The sequence below is a fragment of the Balaenoptera physalus genome (genome assembly GCF_965194825.1).
Source record: "Balaenoptera physalus genome assembly, chromosome: 1".
Taxonomy (NCBI): domain Eukaryota; kingdom Metazoa; phylum Chordata; class Mammalia; order Artiodactyla; family Balaenopteridae; genus Balaenoptera; species Balaenoptera physalus.
Window position 1 is genome coordinate 177,390,698 of NC_138882.1, and position 19,635 is coordinate 177,410,332.

Genomic DNA, 19,635 nt, shown 5'->3' on the forward strand with positions numbered 1-19,635 from the left:
GGGCCAGGCAGGCGGCTGGAGTCAGAAATAAGTCCTGCAGAGGTCAGAGGGGGCTGGGAAAAAGGGGCACAGCAAGCAAGGCCTAAGTGGGGGGTGTGTGTGTGTGCGTGTGTGTGTGTGTGTGTGTGTGTGTGTGTGTGTCTGTGGTGAGACAGAGGAAGAGAGACCGGGACGGAGGGCTCGGGCGGGCTCTTACCCACATCGATGACCCGCTGCTTGGCGGTGGGTTGCCGGGAATGCCAGTGCTTCCAGAAGCGCAGCTGCTCCACCGGGCCCTTCTCGTTGTCGAAGACCACCATCACCACACTCTGCAAGCACAGCAGTCACTGTGACCCCCAGCCTCAGAAGAGGCCCAGGCAGCCTCATCCCTCGCCAGAGCCCGGGTCAAGCGGCCCAGCCCTTTGGCTTAGTTTCCCCCACTCCGTGGCGATGGGCAGTCACACAACAGCACCCTCTCCCTGGGGTCCCTGGCCGGCAGGGCTGACCCGGCCCCCGCACCAACTGCCCAAGTACCTTGACTTTGCTGGAGGACAAGGCAAGGTCTTTGCCGCCTGCTGGGGTCCGCAGGGTGACAGGGTAGAACTGGCCCTTGTTGAGGTAGGCCATGGGCGACTCGCCTGATTTGATGTGGATGGCTTTAGGGGAGCCCAGGGTGTACTCAAAGTCACTGCGGGGAGGAGGGAGAGGAGAGTGAGGCTGGGCTCCCAGGCAGGAGTATCCCAAAAGGCGGTGGGGCAGGAAGCCCGAGGCTCTGCTATGGCCTTACTATGTGACCTCAGTAAATCACTTTACTTCCTGGGGACTCAGTTTCCTCTTTTTCAGAGTTTCTATTTAATGGCTTTATTGAGCCACAATCCTCCTGAATAATGAATAGTGGAAACCAGAGACCCCTGAGGGGTGACAAAGTTATAGGGAAGACTAGGACAACAGAACCCTGGTTTTCTAACAGGGTGCTGAGCTCTGAGGTCCTTGTCACAGCCCAGGAAAGGGATGTAGAAATGACTCTATTCTTTTATGTGCCTTCACTCCCCTCTTTTCATTCACTGACGATGCCTGTTCTGGGGACAGTAGGGTCTTTCTGCAGCCCACTGCCCAAGTGGCCAAGGGTCCAGGGAGGCTGACTTACCTCTTGGGGCTGGGATAGTCCTCTGGACACGGGGGTTCCGGGGATGATTTCAGGATATCTGGGAAGAGCAGCGACTGCAGAGAAACACAATCCAGAGAAAATAAATGACCACATTCAGTTCTGCTGGGACCTCAGCCCAGGGCCACTGCATACAACTGTGAAGGTTGAATAGTGTACAACCTGGACAACAGTACATGGCAGCCCTGCCTCAGCTCAAGGACTCTTTCTCCCATGCATTCCAAAGCTCTGACCGCCTCACTGTCTTCTCTCCATCCGTACACGTTTGACTACACCCAGGGATGCTGTGAGGGATATGGGGGTGGGCCCTCACCTCCTGTGGGTCATCTTTGAAGGTGCTGTCAGGCTGCCAGCGCTGTGTGGGAGGCACCCCATGAATGCTCTCAAACAAGGAGCTGAGGGAGCCATTATCATACACATCACTGGTGGGCAGCAGGTAGCCGTCCACAGAGCCAGCTTCCAGCTTGCTGGGGCCTGGGGTGAGGAGAGCTGCCTTGCCCGGTGTGGGTGCAGCCCCCTCCAAGCTCATTAGGTTATTCTTCTTGAGCACATCTGGGTACTCTGGGGTTCCAGACACATTCTCTGTCAGGAATTTCATGAGGTGCGTGGGACTTTCAAGGGGAGTGAGGTCCATCTCATATTCCATGCCATGGTAGTACCTGAGGAGAGACAGGAGGGATAAGTGGGTGCACCTCTTCTCTCTGAGGGGCGGGGGTTCCTTGGCTGGATTGGAGGGTGACCATCACACTGACATACTGACCTCCTTTAATCCAATGTAATGTTAGGTCTTACCAACATGTGTGAAACAAGATACTGCAGCAAGCCAGTGTGTCACAGGGATGAGCAGGGAGGAGGGGGTCAAGAATGGAACCAAGTACAGGCTCAGAGTTCAGGGGGCAAATGTCTGCTTTATCCATTACAGTACTTGGTAATTAAAAAAACTGAAAGTTTAATTATTTATTTCTTATCCAGAGTCAAATGTCCCCACACTAAAAAAACCGTATTGAGTCATCCATGGTGTGGGCAAGAGTGGGTATTTGTGAGTACTGTTAATGTACGTTGAGAAAAAGGTCTGAAAGGATATACCCCAAACTATTAAGGGGGGCAGGGAAGTAGGATTACAGGAAACTTATTTTTTTACTTTATTTATTTTTTTAGCAAAAATAAGTGACTTTAATGCATTTAATTTTACAGAATCCAAAGAATTTTTACATATGGTCCTCACTTGGTTGTCAAAAGAGCCAGATAGACTATCTTCACACATAAGGCCCAGAGAGTCACAGAATCAGACACTGAGTGAACACACAGACCTTATAATAAGATGATTCTATTATCAGCAGGTGCTCTCCTTTAACTGTGCCAGTCTTCCATTCCCACCACCATACTTCTGTTTCTCAATGCCCAGCCCCAGCATGGATATTTATTTTGTTACTACACCAAATTTATTTCTAAAAAGTAAACTAAATTTAAAAATAGTTACAACAATAGTTTAATTATTATAATTATACAAATATTGTTTCCTGGCTGGCCAAATATTTTACTATAACTTTTCTTAGAACAACTTTTGTTGTTATTGGAATTATGATATTAATGAGTTTTTTCATTTTATAATTTTCTACTTATCTATTCATAATTTCCCTAAAACTGTCATACACCTATAAACAATTTTCTTCAGATGAACAAATATATTATGTAATCCGCCAGTTCATTCCTCCCTCCTCCCCTTCCTTCCTTCCTTCCTTTTTTACTTTATACATTTCTACAGAGTTTGAATATTTTATAACAAGTAGGTATTATTTTATAATCAGAAAAGCTAACAACATTTTAAAAAATTAGTTTTGAGAAAAGTCTCCTGCACCGAAGCCCACTGTTTCTAGCAGTGGAGGGGCCCTGAGCCAGCCGCAAGAGTCGCAATGCCTGCCTTAGCAGTTTGGATGTTCTCGAAGGCAGAGAGGAGACCAGAAGGTTTCCCAGCAGAAGCCCTGCCCAGTGCGGGGAAAGGAAAAGTGGAGAAAGGGGGGCAGGGTCCTTCCAGTGCCCATCTGGCCATGAGCACGGCCTGGGCTGCTTTCTACAAGAAAAGGAACATCAGTGCCCCGAGGCACTAATGCCAGGCAGAGGCCCAAGAGAGCCAAGGGAAAGAAATATGGGAACATAGGTGCCCCCTCCCCTTGAGGCTGCAGGGAGGGTTTTGGAGCTAGGACAGAAAAGCTTCCATCAGGGCTTTTCCACCACTATGGCTTTGAAGTTTGTTTTCAGTAAACTCCAGCTCACATGGCCTGCAGCCACCTAGGATGTGTGTGTCTGTGTGTCTGTGTGTCTGTGTGTCTGTGTGTTCAAGCAAGGTCTCACTATGATTTTGTGGGCCCTAGTCTCTTTTACCTTCATAGATCCCTTCCTCCATAAAAATATTTTAAAAACCTTTTACAATTGCATTGGTATAAATACAAATATAACCCAGGTTGGATCATATTCATTGTTTTCTTCTGACTTTAAAATAGATTACAATGCCTTCGTGGGCCCCTAAGAGTACGGTGGGCCCTAAGGACTGTACCTCCTGTGCCCAGGGGATAAGGGGCCTAGAGGTGGGGGTGGGGAAGGGCAAAGGGACAGAGATGGTGGCGCCGGCGAGCCTCACCTCTTTCCTTGGTCGTTCCGGCCCCCAGTGCTGGAGGACAGTAGCCGCTTCTCCTTGGGGCCCTGAGAGGAGAGGAAGGAAGGATTTATGCATGGCTCTTGGGTACGATCTGGCTGTTAGGAGCCTCAACCCCCTCCGGGGGACTTGGCCAGGCAGGGTAGCTACCTTGGTCACTGGGAGAAAACCCACCAGTCCTTCAAGTTGTCAGGCCATCATTTAGTCTGAGCCCCAAGTTACAGAGTGGGGAGCAGTACCCCAAGATTAGCAGTTAGGAATCATGGAATTTGGAGTCAAGCAGGCCTAGCTTAAGTTCTAGCTTTACCACTTAAAAGTGCTGTGTGACTCTGGATAAATGACTGTGCTTTTCTGAGATTCAGTTTCTTCATATGTCAAGTGCGGGATCATGAACTCTACTTCAAGGGGATTGCGAAGATTTATTAATAAAAATAATGTTTACTGTTTTTTAATGGAGTACTTCCTATGCACTGGACCCTGTGCTATGTGCCTTCTCTGTGTCCTCTAATTTAATCCCTACTCTATGATGTCTACTAATGTTATCCCCATTATATGGATGAGGAAACTGAAGCCAAGAGAGGCTCCGCCATCTTAGTGTTAGGAGTGTGGACCTCTTGGGTTTAGTTCCTAGATCTGCCACGTGTTGGCTGTGTGATCTTGCGCAAGTCCCTTAACCTTTCTGCACCTCGTTGTCCTCATTTGTAAAACAGGACTAATAATAGTGATACCAACCCCTGGGACTGTTGTGAGTGTTTAGACCGGCACCTGACACATGGAGGGGACTATGTAAATGTTACCTTTCATGATTATGGTCATAATATTGTATCTTAGAGCATCCAGGTCATTTCTCCCTAAGGCTAATAAAGCCAGAACAAGGTCTCCGACCCAGCCTAGTGACTCCAACGCCTGGGTTCTTAGTCTCACCCCGTGGAAGAGCATGAGGAAAGGTGCCTGGCACAGTGCCCAGCATTCAGTAAGAAATGGTAAGTGGTCACCTCTAGGACTATATTGCCCAAAGCCACATTGCCAGCTTGTGGTAGGAACAGGTCTCGAACTCCCAACTTGGTGCTCTTTCCACACCATTAGATCATGTCTTTACTATACATAGTGCTGCTCTGAATCTAACATGCTCTGGGATGGGAAGAGGGGGGCAGGTGTATCTCACTGGAACACTATATTGCAATAAACCACTGCAAGCGTCCCCTTCAGAGCCTGTCCCCACCACTCTGGCCCTGGGAACGGCCTCTTGCCCAGGGGAGATGATGCTAGATTTTATTTTACGGCCCAACCTCAAGCTATATATCCCAGGCTGGAGTTTAAGCTCAGACCTAGAATTCTGGCTCCTACCATGTCGCCAGGCTGAGGCAGTTAGTTCCAATTTCTTTTCCATCAAATGCTATGAGGATGTTATCAGTCTGCTGGGGAGAAGGTAAGGTAGGGTAACCATACCACTCCAGGATGAGAACCAAAGCCAGAGAGATAATTTGGGGCTTTCTCATATCTGAGGCCACTTCCCCCCTTGGCCTCTGAATTTACAGAGAGTTTACCTTCCTTTGTGTAGCAGAATAGGTAAACTACTTCTTGGGCCTGTGAATTTGAGGGCTTATTTACAAGGTGGCTTTAAATCTTCAAGTTCAGATTCAGTTATCACAATATTTAGCTATTCATGTCCCCCAGCCTCAGATCTGGGAAAGTCTCTTGGAGAAATAACCCAGCCTAGGAAGAGCAAGAAAGTTTGCTGTCATATGACAATTCAGACAGATGGGTAGTGGCTGCCTGGACTACTAGGTTGAAAAAGATTTTGTGTCCTCATATACCCTCAGTGAGAATACAGTTTGTAATCCATTAGCAATGTCTGGCACAGGCACTGGAAGAGGGGTGATGTCGTGTGTAATGTACTTGTGGTTACTGACAGCTTTAAGCACACTTATCATATATGAGAGTGCCTAATTCTTGTTCTCAGGAACTGACAGTCTCCCAGAGTCAAGGCCAAGGCCCAGGAAACAATTAGAGAACAATAAAAGATGGTCTGTCAGGAGGTATTACAATGCATATAATGGCAGCGAGGGTATGAACGATAGTGAGACACTCAGGAGAGGGAGAGGTGATGTGGCAGCATGGCTTCCAAGAGAAGGTGGGCCTTGGGAAGGGTCCTGAAAGAAGGGAATGGATTCAAGAGGAAAAGGCATGTTCTAGGTGGTGGGGTTAGAATAGGCAGGGGGGGATGACAGGGCAACTGGGATGACCTAAGGTACAGGGGCAGAAAGAAGATGGTAGGTTGGGGGTATTGCTGTGGTGTGTAAGGCCAAGGCCTTGATCCATTCAATCAATACGTATTGAGCACTGTGTGGCAGGCAGTATGGGGTGCTAGGGGCTCAGTAATGATCATGACATGATTCCTGCCCTCCAGGAGCTCAGTGTCATGGGGGAGATGGAGGAATAAATGCACAAACAGCAAGTTTCTAAGGAGAGCTTCAAGGAAAAGGATGGTGGTTGCTGAGGGTGCCCAGAGGAGGCACAGAATGGGAGACCCCGGAAAGCCTTCCTCGCCTCTGGTGGAATGAGCTGACATTGAAGCTGAGGCCCAAAGCTGAGAGCACGGTTTAGCTAGGGGAAAGGGGAGGGTACCAGGCAGAGGGAACAGCATGTGCAAAGGCCCAGAGGTGTGAAAGAACATGGTGAGGGGTTAGGGGTGGTCATGGTGGGCTAGTGAGCCATGAGGCCTGAAAGCGAAGACACACAGTCCGTTAGAGGGGGGCATGCCCAGAGGTGGTGAACGTACCATGTAGTAATCGTAGAGGAAGCTCAGGGCCGCAACGCTCTCATCGTCTCCATTGACTCTCATCATGGCCTTCGTGGCCGCCGTCAAGGGATTTTCAAGGTAGGTCTTCCAGGCCTCATCCTCGTTAGTGTAGGGGAATTTCTGGAAGTTAACTGGGTCGTTCTTTAGCAGCCGTACGGATCTGAAACTGAAAGGCAAGTAGGGAAGGTCAAATTTAGGCTGTCCCAGCAGAAGTTCCGTGAATGGTCAGCCTCAGAGCAACACCCAGGAATTCAGAGAGTTACCAGCCTTGAACACTTGAAACTGCTTCTTCTGTCATCACTGGGCAGATGGAGCAGTAGAATGTATCCACACTCTGGAGCCAGATGCTTTGGGTCACCACCAAATGTTACCACGTAGAAGCCATAGACCTGGGGCCTCAGTTCCCTCGTCTACAACATGAAGACTGTAATCCCAACCTTGCAAGCCTTCAGAGAAGATTCAATAAAATGCTTCCATGGTAGATACTTACTCAAGGGGAATTAGTGTAACAAGGATGGGAAGTAACAATGACAAGCTGCAGAGAATAAAATTTCCAGGTAACTCAGCATGAGTTCTTCAGATGAAATTCTCCTCAAGACCGAGAAAGACACAGAAGGCTGGAGATCATTTCAACTTAGAGAGTGTGGTGAGGGACAGAAAGAGCCCGAGCAAGGAAGCCCACAGGCAGAACCTGGTCTTGGGAAATGGCATTTCAGACCAACATTTATTGTAGAGCACCCAAGCAGCTGCTCAGATGCCAGGAACTGGAGTGGAATGCTGCAGGGCACCCCTAGGCAGGCAGAACCTGGGCACCGCGCTGAGAACTTGGACAAATACAAGCCACACAGGCTTAAAGGTAAGAGATCAGGAAAGACTCTTTGGAGGAGGCAGACATTTTAGTTGGGGACACTCCGCACGGGGGATTATATCACTCAGATATGTAGGGCGAGTGTCCCAGGAATAGGAACATAATACAGATTAATGATGATGATGATAAAAATAATGTCTAATCTTTATTGAACACTGACCATGTTTTAGGCACTGAGCTAAGCACTTTTCATGGATTATCTCATTTAATTCTCACCACAACACTGTGAGGCATGTAGTATTATTTTTCCTATTTTGTACATGAGGAAACTGAAGCTCCGAGAAGTTAAGGGAGTTGCCCAAGGTCCCAGTTAGTGGGTTAGTGAGTGGCCCAGAGGGGATTCAAGCTTGAGCAGGATGATGCTGTAATATAGAATAGTGTTCTCAAACTTTCGCTGCCTCAGAATGACACGGAAGGCTTGTTAAAACACAGATTTCCAGGCCCCACCCCTAAGTTCCCTGGTAATGCTGATGCTGGTGGTTTGGGGACCACGCTTTGTGAATCACTGGTGTAGAACATGCTCTTAATCATGAGCAAGGGCATAGAGGTGGGAAAGTCCTGCTTATGTTCACTTTAGAGCAAAGAATGTGTGAAGGATACTGGTAGGTGAGAAGCTGGGGACAGCCAGGCTGAGAAAAGAGAACTCCTGAGACTGGTGTCCTGGTGCCCCGGTGCCCCCCTTTCTAGGTGAGTCTCATAGATTCTCTAATGCTAGAGACATAGGAGTAATGCCAGCTGCCGTTTACTACACTATATATGAACACTTTCCACTCATCAGCTCTGCTCCTTACAAGAACTTAAGAGGTAAGGATCATGTGCTGCAGTTCACAGATGGAGAGACCCAAGACTCGGAGGAGATAAGAAAATGCCCCCAAATCACCCAACTAGTCCATGACACAACCAGGATTTAAACCCAGGCTTGTCTAGTACCAAAGCCACACATTTTCCACTAAGCCATACAGCTTTACCATAGTGCAAGAGGGCAATCCCTACCACAACAGAGAAATGCTCTAGTTGTGGAATCGCAGGCACTGTGGCAGACTGGTGGGTGGGCAAGGACCGTCACAAATCACACCACAGGAAGTGCCCTCCCGCTGCCCCGCGGCTCAAGCCTGCATTCTCAGACACAGAGGGAACAGCAGACAGGCCACAGCCAGACAGGCCGGGAGTGGCACTCAACCAGGGGCTTCTTCCAGGGCAGTGTCTCCCATCTCACTGAGCGCCAGGGTGTGGGGTATTGGGCTCTGAAAGGGAGGGAGAGGGAGCTGTCACACAGGAAAGAGAGATGACAGAAACCTTCCTGCTCCAGGGGCATGTAGAGGGAGGCACACCTCAAGTTTCTGCTTCTATAAATCAAGGGCCTTAAGATGGAGAGGTGAGAAAAGGCCCCTCCCAGCTGCCTCCTGGGCCTGGGGTTAGAGGAACTCACAGAGCAAGCCCAGGTGGTTGCCCCTAACCCCTCCCAGTCCCAGCCTACACGGAACTCCTAAGCCAAGGGGGCATAGGAGAAGCAGGGAAAGGCCTGGTGGACCACTCTCTGGGTCAACAAGGAATCCCAGCGCTTAGCACCGTTCCTTGTTTATAAAATGTGTCTAATAAAAGCACCCACCATGTAGGATGTGAGGATTGAGTGCAACATCACAGGAAAAATGCTTAAAACTGTCTCTGGCACACAACAAGCGCTTAATACAAAAAGAATGATGTTGCCATGCCACGGAAAGGATATACTTTACAGAACACTCTTTCCAGAATGTCAAAAATCTTGAGCCTATGGAATCTTATGCTGTAGTTTGGTCTTCAGGTGTTGAAATAATTCCTCATTTATAATTTCTAATAAAGGAGTAATATGCCAAAAAAAAAAAATTGTGCTCTCGGTCCAGCTTGGAGCTAGACATCAAAGGCTTGCAACGTGGTACAAGACATGGTCACCCTGCAAATCACTGGCAGATCTGGGCCTGGAGCCCCAATTTGCTGACTCTGGTGGAATGACCATTATCAGCTTTGATGAGCTATCAGTTATCTTACCCTATTCAAAAGTTAATTTTTAGAAGACAATGATAAAGTCACATCAGAAACGAAAGGACAGGCAATGTTTGCTGTTCATTTGGGGGGTTCTTCTGGTCTACAGTGGTCTCCAATCCATCCTGTTGGGATCCCAAAGTCTGATTCCTTGATACACAGCAGTTACCATACCTCAGGAATTTACCATAGGCAGACACTGTTCCACCTATTATTCTGCATCATCATATCTACTCTGCACAATAGGTTTAGGGGAAGTTGAGACTCAGGTGATATTACCTGCTCAAGGTCACTCAGCTAGTAAGTGGCAGAGGCTCACCTTGAACCTGGACTTGTTGGACTCCAAGATGCAGCTCCTAACCCCATGCTAGTCTCCTTTTAAATGCCTCTTTTATTCTGGCAATTCCCCTCCCCTGGAATAAACTGAACCAATCCTCCACTGCAAGACAGAAAGGGATTTGCCACCCACACAAGTCAAGAGGGACTAAGTGGGGAAGCGTGATGAGTGGAAGAGTTTCTGGCCAGGCGCTGGGAGCTCTAGAGTCCTGGTTCCCAAGTATGCTACCAATCAGTGTCACGTTCCAAGACTAGGCATTTGGCTTCTAGAAAGTCTTGGCTATGGATAAGGTTAGTTAGCATTGACTCAGTGCCAAATACTGATCCAAAAACTTTTGCCTCCCTGTTCTCTTAAAGATTAGAATTGAGAGTTGAGGGCCCAGTGGGTGAGGATGTGAAAAGTGTTCCAGGAAGGAGTGAGCCCTACTAATGGGAGACAGAGCCAGAACAAAGAGGGGAAACCAGCTGACTGCAACCTATGCGGTCACCTTCCCCGAGGGCCTCCACAAACTCTCTGTTGGTGTCCCTGTCCAAGGCCAAACTCCTCAGCCATCAGAAGGTGAAAGGGGAACCGGGGAGGAGGGTATAGGGAGAGGAAGTGGCTCTGGGCAGCCTTCTAGCCATCAGGTCTCCACCAGGCCGCAGCACAGAAGAATCTGTAGCACCATGGGAGGAAGGAGCAACAGGGTCATAGCCTGACAGACCCGAGTAACTGTGTGTCCTTGGGTAAGGTACTTAGCCCCTCCAAGCCTATTTCCTTATCTGTTAAATGGGTCTATTGAGCATCTTCTCTGTGCCAGTCAGGGACTCTTCTGGGCACTGGGGAATCAGCCAAGAACAAGACAGATAAGGCTCTTCTCCCTTTGGGATTTGCAATCTAATTGGGGAAGACTGACCGTAAACAAGTAGATAAATGAGTTAATTTTAGTTAGTGATTAGTGCTGTGAAGAAAATTAGAGCACAGTCACGTGATGGAGTTACCAGGGCTGGCTACTTTAGAGTGGGGATAATCTCATGGGTTGTTGGGAGAATTAAGTACATTAACATAAGAAATGTGCTTGGCCCAGAGCCTGCCAGAGAATCATCGCTTAGTAAATAATTGGCATCATCACCGTCATCATCATCATGATCATCATCTTCTTAGAAACCCCAAATGAAAGTAAAGCGGAGACTCTGCCTGAGGTTCTTAAACTAACATCCTCTCCAAGCCTCCTGTTTGTGAACCAGGTTCCACATCAAAAACAAAAGAGACACTGTAATAACCCCTTGCCTTGACTTTCACATTCATTATCTCTTGGAGCCTCCCGACATATATGACGTGTTATTATCGCTACTTTACAGACCAGGAAATAGACAAAGGAAAGAGACGTTAGGTGACCTGTTCCAGGGGACCGGCTGAGGAAGTTACAAAGCCAGACTCCTGGAATCTAATTCCATGACTAGTCACTTTTCCACCAACCACTAGTTTCCAAGAAGGGATGTAGAAGAGAGGGGAAAAAACAATAAATCTGGGTGGCATCCATCCACCTAACCATCTACGCTTCATTTTAATAAATATTTATCAATATTTATTATACTATGTGCCAGGCTTTGTCCTAGGCGGGCAAGACAACAAGATCCCTACTGTCATAGAGGTTGCATTTTAGTGGCAGGCAAGACAGACATGACCACAAAAACAAATGGACAGCTACTATCAGGTGAAGAAGGCTATGAAGGAAAAGAAGCAGGAGGACTTCTGACCTGCCTAAACTTTGGGGAATGGCTAGATGTTGGCTGAGAAGAGGGGTGGAGGGGGAGAGGGGCGTGAAGATGGGTGGGGAGGATCTTGGACTTTCCAGGTGAAAGGCAAGACAAAGGCATAAGCCTGGGACAGCTCCCAGAGCTTGTCTGCCTACTGTGTGACAGGTGTGAGCCAGGTTTTTTGCATATGTTGCCTTGTTTCAAGGAAGGCCAGCCCATTAAGAAGGAAACTCAAGTCTGAGATTTGATAATCCCTCACATTTGCATAGCATGTTATAGTTTTCAACATGCTTCTCATACATTTGTCATCACCTCTGATCCTGCAACGCCCCTGTAAGGTAGGGAGAGAAGGTATGACTATCCCCATTTGATAGCAGGATAGAATGAGCCACAGAGAAGGCCACTGGTTTGCCTAAGGCCACCCAGCTGGCATCTCATGGTGCCAGGCCTAGAACAGAGGTCTCTGTCTTCCATCATCAAGAACCTTCACAAGGCTGCCTCCTCAGAAGCCTGGAGTGGTGAAGTGCCTAGAGTGGTGAAGTAGGGTTTCATCCCAAGTCCTTTCAGACCCTAATGCTCACTGCATTCTGGCTGAGCCACTTAAAACTCCCAGTGAGAGTAAGTGAATGTGTCTCAGCCACTAGTTGAGATTTTTTTGGTTCCAGTTAGGGTGCAAAGAGACTTTAGAAATCAAGTCTTTTTTTTTTTTTTTTTGGAGTTTTGTTTGTTTTGGCTGCGTCACGCAGCTTGTGGGATCTTAGTTCCCCGACCAGGGATCGAGCACAGGCCCTCAGCATTGAAAGAGCCGAGTCCTAACCACTGGACCGCCAGAGAATTCCCTAGAAATCTAGTCTCTGGGAGCAGGTGTGACTTGCCTAAGGACACACAGCACAGAGCAGGATTGGGACTCAAAAGTCTCCTAGCTTCCTGTCCAGTACTCAGCTCAATCACTACCTTATCTCAAAGGCATTTCAGTAATTCAGAGATGGAAAAGTAAGGCCTCTGACTCAATCTTACAGATGGGGGAAGAAAACTCACCACCAAGGGGGCAGCCTCAAACCCCACCAGAGGAGGTGCCTGACACAGGACAGATCCAGTGATCTGGGCCCCACTTCCCTCCAGCCTGAGGAGGAAGAGTTCCAGGGGCTGCCTGAGCTGGGTGTTGACACCCAGATACACCCAATGACTTGTCAAACTCTGTTGTGCGCCACCCAGCCTCATCAGCAGTGATCAATCACATTCACTAATTACCCACAGGGAGGCCCTGCCACAGCTGCTCATGGAGGAATCATTTTTCAGTCATCCCCATGGAAGGTGTTCCCTGGGCATGACAGGAGCGCTCCGGGGTTGTTGTGCTTGACAGTGACCCATCTGGTTTCTGGATGCACAGGTTGTGAAATGTGCCTTATCACATGCTGGGGCTCACTTGGGGGCCTCAGCTGGGAAATGGCAGCGCCTAGGGCATGGCTCTATAATGACTCCAGTTTGAATGAGGCAGTGTGAACTAATAGTTACAGGGTGGGCCCCAGAGCTATGCTGATCTGGGTTCCAGTTTCAGCTCTGCTATTACTAGCTGTGTGACTTTATGCAACTTGACCTCTCTGTGCCTCAATTTTCTGACCCGTAAAAAAATGGGGGAAGATGAGAGCACTAACCTCACAGAGTTATTATGATAGCTATTGTTCACTGAGGGCTTACTAAGTGCCAGGTGCTGGCCCAACAATTTCTAGTCATCGTTTTGTTTAATCTTGAGAACTTTGTGAAGTATTACTGTTGGAAAATGCAACGGGATAATGGAGGCAAAGTGATGAGCACAATGCCAGCACATAATAACGTGAACTATTACTACTAATACTCACTTTGTGGGGTAGCCCCCAGAAAACTGCATGACAACTCACAGCCTCACTTTCTCCTTCTACTAGTGGCAGAAGGAGACCTGATGCTTGGAGACTCCCAGATAAAGAGGGGCAAGCATTGCCAGCTCCATCATCTGGATCCAGGTGGGCAAGTTAACTGAGAGCCGTCAGGCTCCAGCCAAAGCCTCTAGCTGCATGTAAATTAATCATATGCCATTTTCTAATTATACCAGAAACTCACTTTCTCCCCTTTGAAAATTCCTTCCTCGATGGGAATTTTTCTTTCATGCTATATTCTCCTCTTGGTTTCCTGTCCAATTTTCCTATTTTTTTCCTCTATTGTTCAATTGAGATGTGAAAGAAGTTGCAATCTACCTCTAGACCCAGGGCACCACATCCTTTCATTCATTCATTCACTCCGCTGAATAGGCCCTGTGCTGGGTACTGGGACACAAAGGTAAATATCATGCTGTCCCCACCCTCAAAAGTTCCCAATTCTTGCTGACCTCCTAGGAAGGCCCAGTGAAATAACATCAAACGTTTGTGAGAGAATTTCCCTTCAAGACTTTCACTAGATCAGTTGCTCTGACCTTTTTAAGGAGGCAAAAGGAATAGAAGAAGGGGGCAGCCAGCCAGGATTATTTGCTCCATTTTACAAATGGAAAAGCTGAGTTCCAGAAAGGGGAGAGAAGACAAGGGAAGGAAAGGAGCTAAGTTATTTTATGTGTCAGGCCTTGTGCCTTTTCATTCTCATACATGCCGTGAGGTGGGTGTTATCACCATTTTACATATGCAGAAACTGACACTTACAGAGCTCAGAGAGCTCACTTACAGAGTTAAGGAGCTCATCCAAAAGTCACCCAGTCCGTACATGGCAGAGCTGGGCTCAAACACAGGTGTGACCCCATAGCAAAGCTCTCGGCCTGCTGACTCAGCTACTACACTGTAGGTCAGCGGTGGATCTGGGAATCTCCTGCCTTCCAATCCTCTGCCAGGTCTTCTAGGCCGATGTTTCTTAAATTTGAACATGCATCAGAATCACCTGGAGGGCCTGTTAAAACACATATTGCTGAACCCCACCCCCAGAGTTTCTGATTCAGTAGGTCTGGGGTGGGGCTGAGAATTTGCATTTCTAAGGAGTTCCCGGGTAATGATGCTGAGGATGCTGGTCCAAGGACCACACTTCGAGAACACCGTTTTTTCTTTAATTAGGGGAACCAACAATTCTCTCTTTTAAAAATAATGACTCTTTCCTTCCTTGCCTCATTTCAAAAGTAACACGGATTTGTAAAACACAATATATAAAATATGGAACATACAGAAAAATTAGAAGCAGAGGCTAGAATTCACCTGCATTCCTCTGCTCAGAAATAAGTATTGTCAGCAGTCTGGCATATCTCCTAGTCTTTTTTCAACATCTGTGCTGGTAGGAAGCAGGGTAGCACATTGGTGTGGGCCTCCTTTTGGCCCCTGGTAAGATCTCAGCTCTTCAGCGAGATGTCTTTTGGCCCCTGGTAAGATCTCAGCTCTTCAGCGAGGTGTTGGGAAGATATTGCCAGGGGCAAGCTGAAATCCCCTCATCCTTATATTTATACTCCCATCCTTCAGTGGATTGCTGGGAGGGTTACAGGAGGTGATGTATTTATCAAGTACTGGACACTGTGTCCGATGTGGACTCAGCGCTCAAGCAAAGGCTTGGCTGTTATTTTTGTTTTAACCGAAGGGCGCTTCGGGTATGTTACTTGTGTTTTCAGCCCTGCGGCCCTTCCTCCCCCTCCTCCTCCTCTTTGTGGAGCCCTGAAGACCCTCTTGGCTCCAGGCACCGACCGGGCCTCCTGGGCGAGGGTAGCGGGCCGAGTGGCAGGGACCGCCGCCGTTTGGGTCGTCGAGGGGCCTCTCGGACTGTGGGTCCAGTCCGCCTGTTCTACAGCCCGGCCTTAACGAGGATTTTTAACTTTTCATTCACCAGCAGCGTAGCTCCGACTTTTAATAACACACCTCGTGCACGACAAAAATTTGCTCCTGGCAATCATGGTTTCGACCACAAAACCACAGCGGGAGGCGTTCCTAGTTAACTCTTTCAGCGCTGCAGGCAGTCTGCAGCTCAGCGCTCCCGGAGCTTGGGTGGAGCGGTGGATGGGTCGGGTCCCCCTCCCACCCTCCGCTTCGGCTCTCCAAGATTTCGGGGAGGAAGAGGATTCCAGACGGCGGCTGGGGGCCCAGACTGCGGCCCGAGCGGGGCTGCAGAGGGGGATCCTGGCGCGCCTCGCTCACTTCCCTCTCTCTCCTCCATTCGATAGATCTACTACGTGCTGATCACTTAATCTTAATTCCCTCACATCCTCGACGGGCTGGACGGGACAGCGCGGGCCGGCCGGGCACCCAGCAAGCCCTCGCGCACTCTAAAGATGAGACTCCAAACATGGCGGCCGGCCTGGGGCCCGTCGCCCGCTCTGGAAGCTCTTTTCCCGCGAGAAGTGGGCGTCCGGCAGCGACTTCCTGCGCCCTCGCCGCCCCAGGATCCCTTGCGACCGGCTCTAGCCCCCGAGGCGCCGAGAACAGCGGGATGGAGGCACCGGAGGTTTGCGGAGTCCTGGAGGCTGGCAGATGCTCCCAGCCCGACCACATAAAAGTCCCGGGCGCTCCACCCGCCAGCTGCCTCGAGCTGGCTTTTAACTCCACCACCTTGGCCTCCATGCTCTTCAAGCGCCGGCCTTTGAAGTGGCCTAGTAATAGGGCTCACGTGTATGGAGCTTCTCCTCCGGGCCGGCTGGCCTGCATACGGGAGCTCACTGTTTCCCTGACCAGGTGGGTGTTTATAGTCCTTATTGGACAGAGGAGGAAACTGAGGGTCAGGGAGGAGAAGCAGATTCACCGGGATCCTGAAGTTGCTAAGTGGCAGAATTTAGAGTCATGTGCAAGTCCGGCTTTTCCTACTACACCGAGGCCCAGCAAGAGGTGGTCATTCTGTCGGGATCAGAATGGATGCTAGGACCAGTCCTCTTAACTCTACACGGCGGGGGCAATGCAGCAGCAGCAGGAGCTCAAAACTTGCAAGCCAAGCAGCGGATTCCACCCCTCAACCCCCCTTATCAGTAAAGGCACTTGAGCCCCCAGGCACTGAGACGCTGTCATTGTAATCTTTAGTGGTGACTTCAGAGTCTGCCAGCAATTACACAGCAGGCACAGGTTCCCCTCACCCCACCCCAACCGGAGAATCCTCTACTGTCAGGAGTTCTGACTTCAAACTCAAATCATTAAGGAGGAGAAATGCAGGAAACCTTTTTGTTCAAGTAACCCAGCTTCAGGACATTTACCCCCTAAGGGGCACCAATGAATACATTTCTGTCCGCAGCCTCTGCTGTTTCAACCAACAGATCTGACTGGGATGGAGACACATCAGAAGATGTTTTTTGTTTTCAAAGTATGGAAAAATACAAAGCAAGAGGTTCAGAAATACTCACTGATTGGTTATTTCTGTATGAAGTAACAAGGCTATTTTAGATTGCTCCTTACCAGCCTTTAAGTCAATTGCTTGTCTAAAGTTACTGGATACCCCAACAGCTCCATTAAGGGGGTCCCAATATGGCCACAATTTACAGATGAGGAAATTGACATTCAGACAGGTGAAGTGACTTTGCCAAGGTCACACAGCTAATTAGTGGCAGCTGGAACTTGAACCCAGGTGTTGGCTCCACTGCCCCTGTTCTTATCCTAGTTGTTAACACGTTATCAGCCCCAGGGAGCCCATTCAAGAGAAATTCGATGCCCAGTTATTGTACCATGAACATAGTTAGCTAACCCCAGAGAATCCAAGAGCTGACTGGTATCATGGAAACTTGTCTGCAGTCAGGACCCACCAACTGCTCTACTCTCAGGTCTTCAAGTTCTTAAAACAGTCTATTAAGGAGTAGCTAGAAAAAAAGATTGTTCAATCCTTGACTCTGCCTACTCACCTCTGAGGGTGGCAGGAAGAGGATAGTCTGTATTTTAGAAGCCTGGCTTCTGCCAGCTTCCCAAACCCAGGCTACAGCAGCCCAGAATCCCAGCCTCATCCCACCTTCTCTGAGGTCTGGACCCCAAGCCAGGGGTCCATGGTGAAAGTCATCATCAGCCAGCGGGGATTCTAAATCCCAGATATGGGCAGGAAGGCACCTGTGTCCTGTCAGGCAATAGAGATGACCTCACTGAAAACCACATCTCAGCCTCCTCAGCCTTAGAACCGCCTCTGAGTGAAATCAACCACATTTTATTGAATGCATCTTCAGACTTTGGCTCTGTGCTAAGCATTTTACAGCCTTTATCACACTTAATTCTCTCAAGAATCCTACAAAACATTCTTGTACCCATTTTCTAGATGAGGAAAATGAAGCGCAGGTCAGTTGAATGACTTGCCCAAATCAAGATCTCACAGCCCATGAGGAATGGAGCCTGGATTTGAACCTAGGTCAAGCTGACTAAAGAGTGCACATGTTTAACCAGCAACTTCACCTTCCCACTTGGGACTGTTCCAACCCAACAAACAAGTCCCTTTAGAGAAACCCAACTCTCTGCCTAAGACAGTTCTTAGAACCACCTCAAAGAAGTTCCTTTTGGCAAGAAGATAGAAACCCTAGATGGGATTGGAGCTGTCTCTGATTTCCAAGGCCCCCTTCACAGTATCAGAAAGTGGTGCTGAAAGCCTTCACAGTTTCAGTCCTGTGTTTCCCTACCTGGCTCGAAACTGCTCAGCAGAGAGAGAAAGGGGAAAAAAAATTATTTTCCCAGGGAAACACTCAGCTCTAGCTTGAGACGGGGCTTGCCTCAGCACGCCAAGATGAGATCGTCAGCCCATTCATTTGCCCTTACAAATTGCTCTGTGAATCTTGGCGCCAGCCTCCCTGCTCTTTCCCCTTCTAGAAACCCCATCCAGCCTCCATGCTCACAGCGCGCCAGGCATCCACCGGTGTTTACTCACTCAAGTTCATTCGACATCTTCCTGCTCCCAGGCTTGACGGATGGATCGGCACCGGGCACCGAGGCTCTGCTGACCGCTCGTCTCTAATTCTTGCCTGACACAGACATTCCCTGCCCAGGGAAGTGTTTGATTTATGTTGAGGTTTCAGTGTCGGGATTCTGCTGACAGGTAGGTTCCTGGCAGCTCTGGCGCTGATTGGCTACAGGTACAGGTGCCGGCGACAGCAGGTATACCTCAACAGGTGCAGCTGTTAACTCTTGGCCTGCCGAGCTGGGGGCGGGGCCATGGGTGGAGCTGGCCAATTCCTTCCTTGGTGAGGGGGTGGGGGGTGGAGATTAAGGAGGAGGGAGGAGAAAAAAATGTTGGAGAGAAGATAGCCAGAGGAAAAGTACAGGGACAAACAGATACTTGGCTGCAGGAAATCTCGATTCCTCTTTCTAGTTAGTGTTGTGGATGGCCCGGAACATCCCCCCACCCCCGCTAGTTCCTTGGGCCCCTCCGCTACCCAGCATCAGCTACTTCACAGCCACCGGGGAATTCTCAAAGGAGCGAGCAGATCTTCCCCTGTGGGTCTCTGTAGAAGTTCCCTTTCTTTTTCCTAGAGCTTCCCTTTAAGATAACGACATCTTATTTCTGAATAGTCTTCTACAGTTATTCGGGTGATTTCTTTTGACTTTCACAGTGACCCACTGTGGTAGCTGTTATTATCACGCTCTCTTCCTCCCCAATACACGCACTTCACAGGTGAGGAAATGGAAGCCAGAGAGGTAACGTGACTTGCCCAAGGGCATGAGCTAGTGAGTGTCAGAGCCCAGATCTGAATCTTCAGTCATCCCACTGCAAATTTGGCTTTCCCTTTGAGCTGAAGTCAGTGGCCACAATTCAGCAGACATTTATTGAGCACCTGTGGTGTGCCAGGCCCTACTCTGGGTTCTGAGGTGACAGAGGCCAAAAAGACAGGGTCACTGCTCTTAGAGGAGTTTATAGTCTGGGGGGGTGTGTGTTGGTGGCAGGGGGGTGGGGCAGTAGGGTGGGAGGCAGCCTGTTATTTGGTGTGATACAGATCTGAATGAGGGGTGAGCAAACCACATACCTCCGGCCAGCACAGAAGGGATGGAAAAGTCGAAGTCGGTCACCTCCAAAGCCTTAGCTCGCCAGTCATTTCACAAACTCTAATAAGTGCTTCGTTCTGTGTTGGAAACGCAGGAGAAATCAGATGCCCGTTAGACTAAGTAATTGTGGAATAATTGCCATGAGCT

The 19,635-nt window shown here is 48.9% G+C and overlaps 1 protein-coding gene across 9 annotated transcripts in view; it reads right to left on the reverse strand.

Annotated features, from left to right (window-relative positions):
- GRHL3 (grainyhead like transcription factor 3) overlaps window positions 1-19,357 on the reverse strand; it is a 35,853-nt gene extending 16,496 nt beyond the window's left edge. For 2 of the 9 annotated variants that reach the window (XR_014265339.1, XR_014265340.1), the window contains exons 1-7: window positions 18,377-19,355; window positions 6,580-6,766; window positions 3,783-3,844; window positions 1,458-1,803; window positions 1,127-1,200; window positions 514-667; window positions 197-308 (exon numbers count right to left, since the gene is read on the reverse strand). Coding sequence is in view for 7 of the 9 variants with exons in the window: in XM_082467537.1 (XP_082323663.1) it covers window positions 197-308; window positions 514-667; window positions 1,127-1,200; window positions 1,458-1,803; window positions 3,783-3,844; window positions 6,580-6,766; window positions 18,377-18,393 (952 nt within the window). In the remaining 2 variants the exon portion in view is untranslated. The other 7 variants (XM_082467537.1, XM_082467533.1, XM_082467531.1 and 4 more) reach the window with 6 other exon arrangements.
- Window positions 19,358-19,635: the final 278 nt, after the last annotated feature.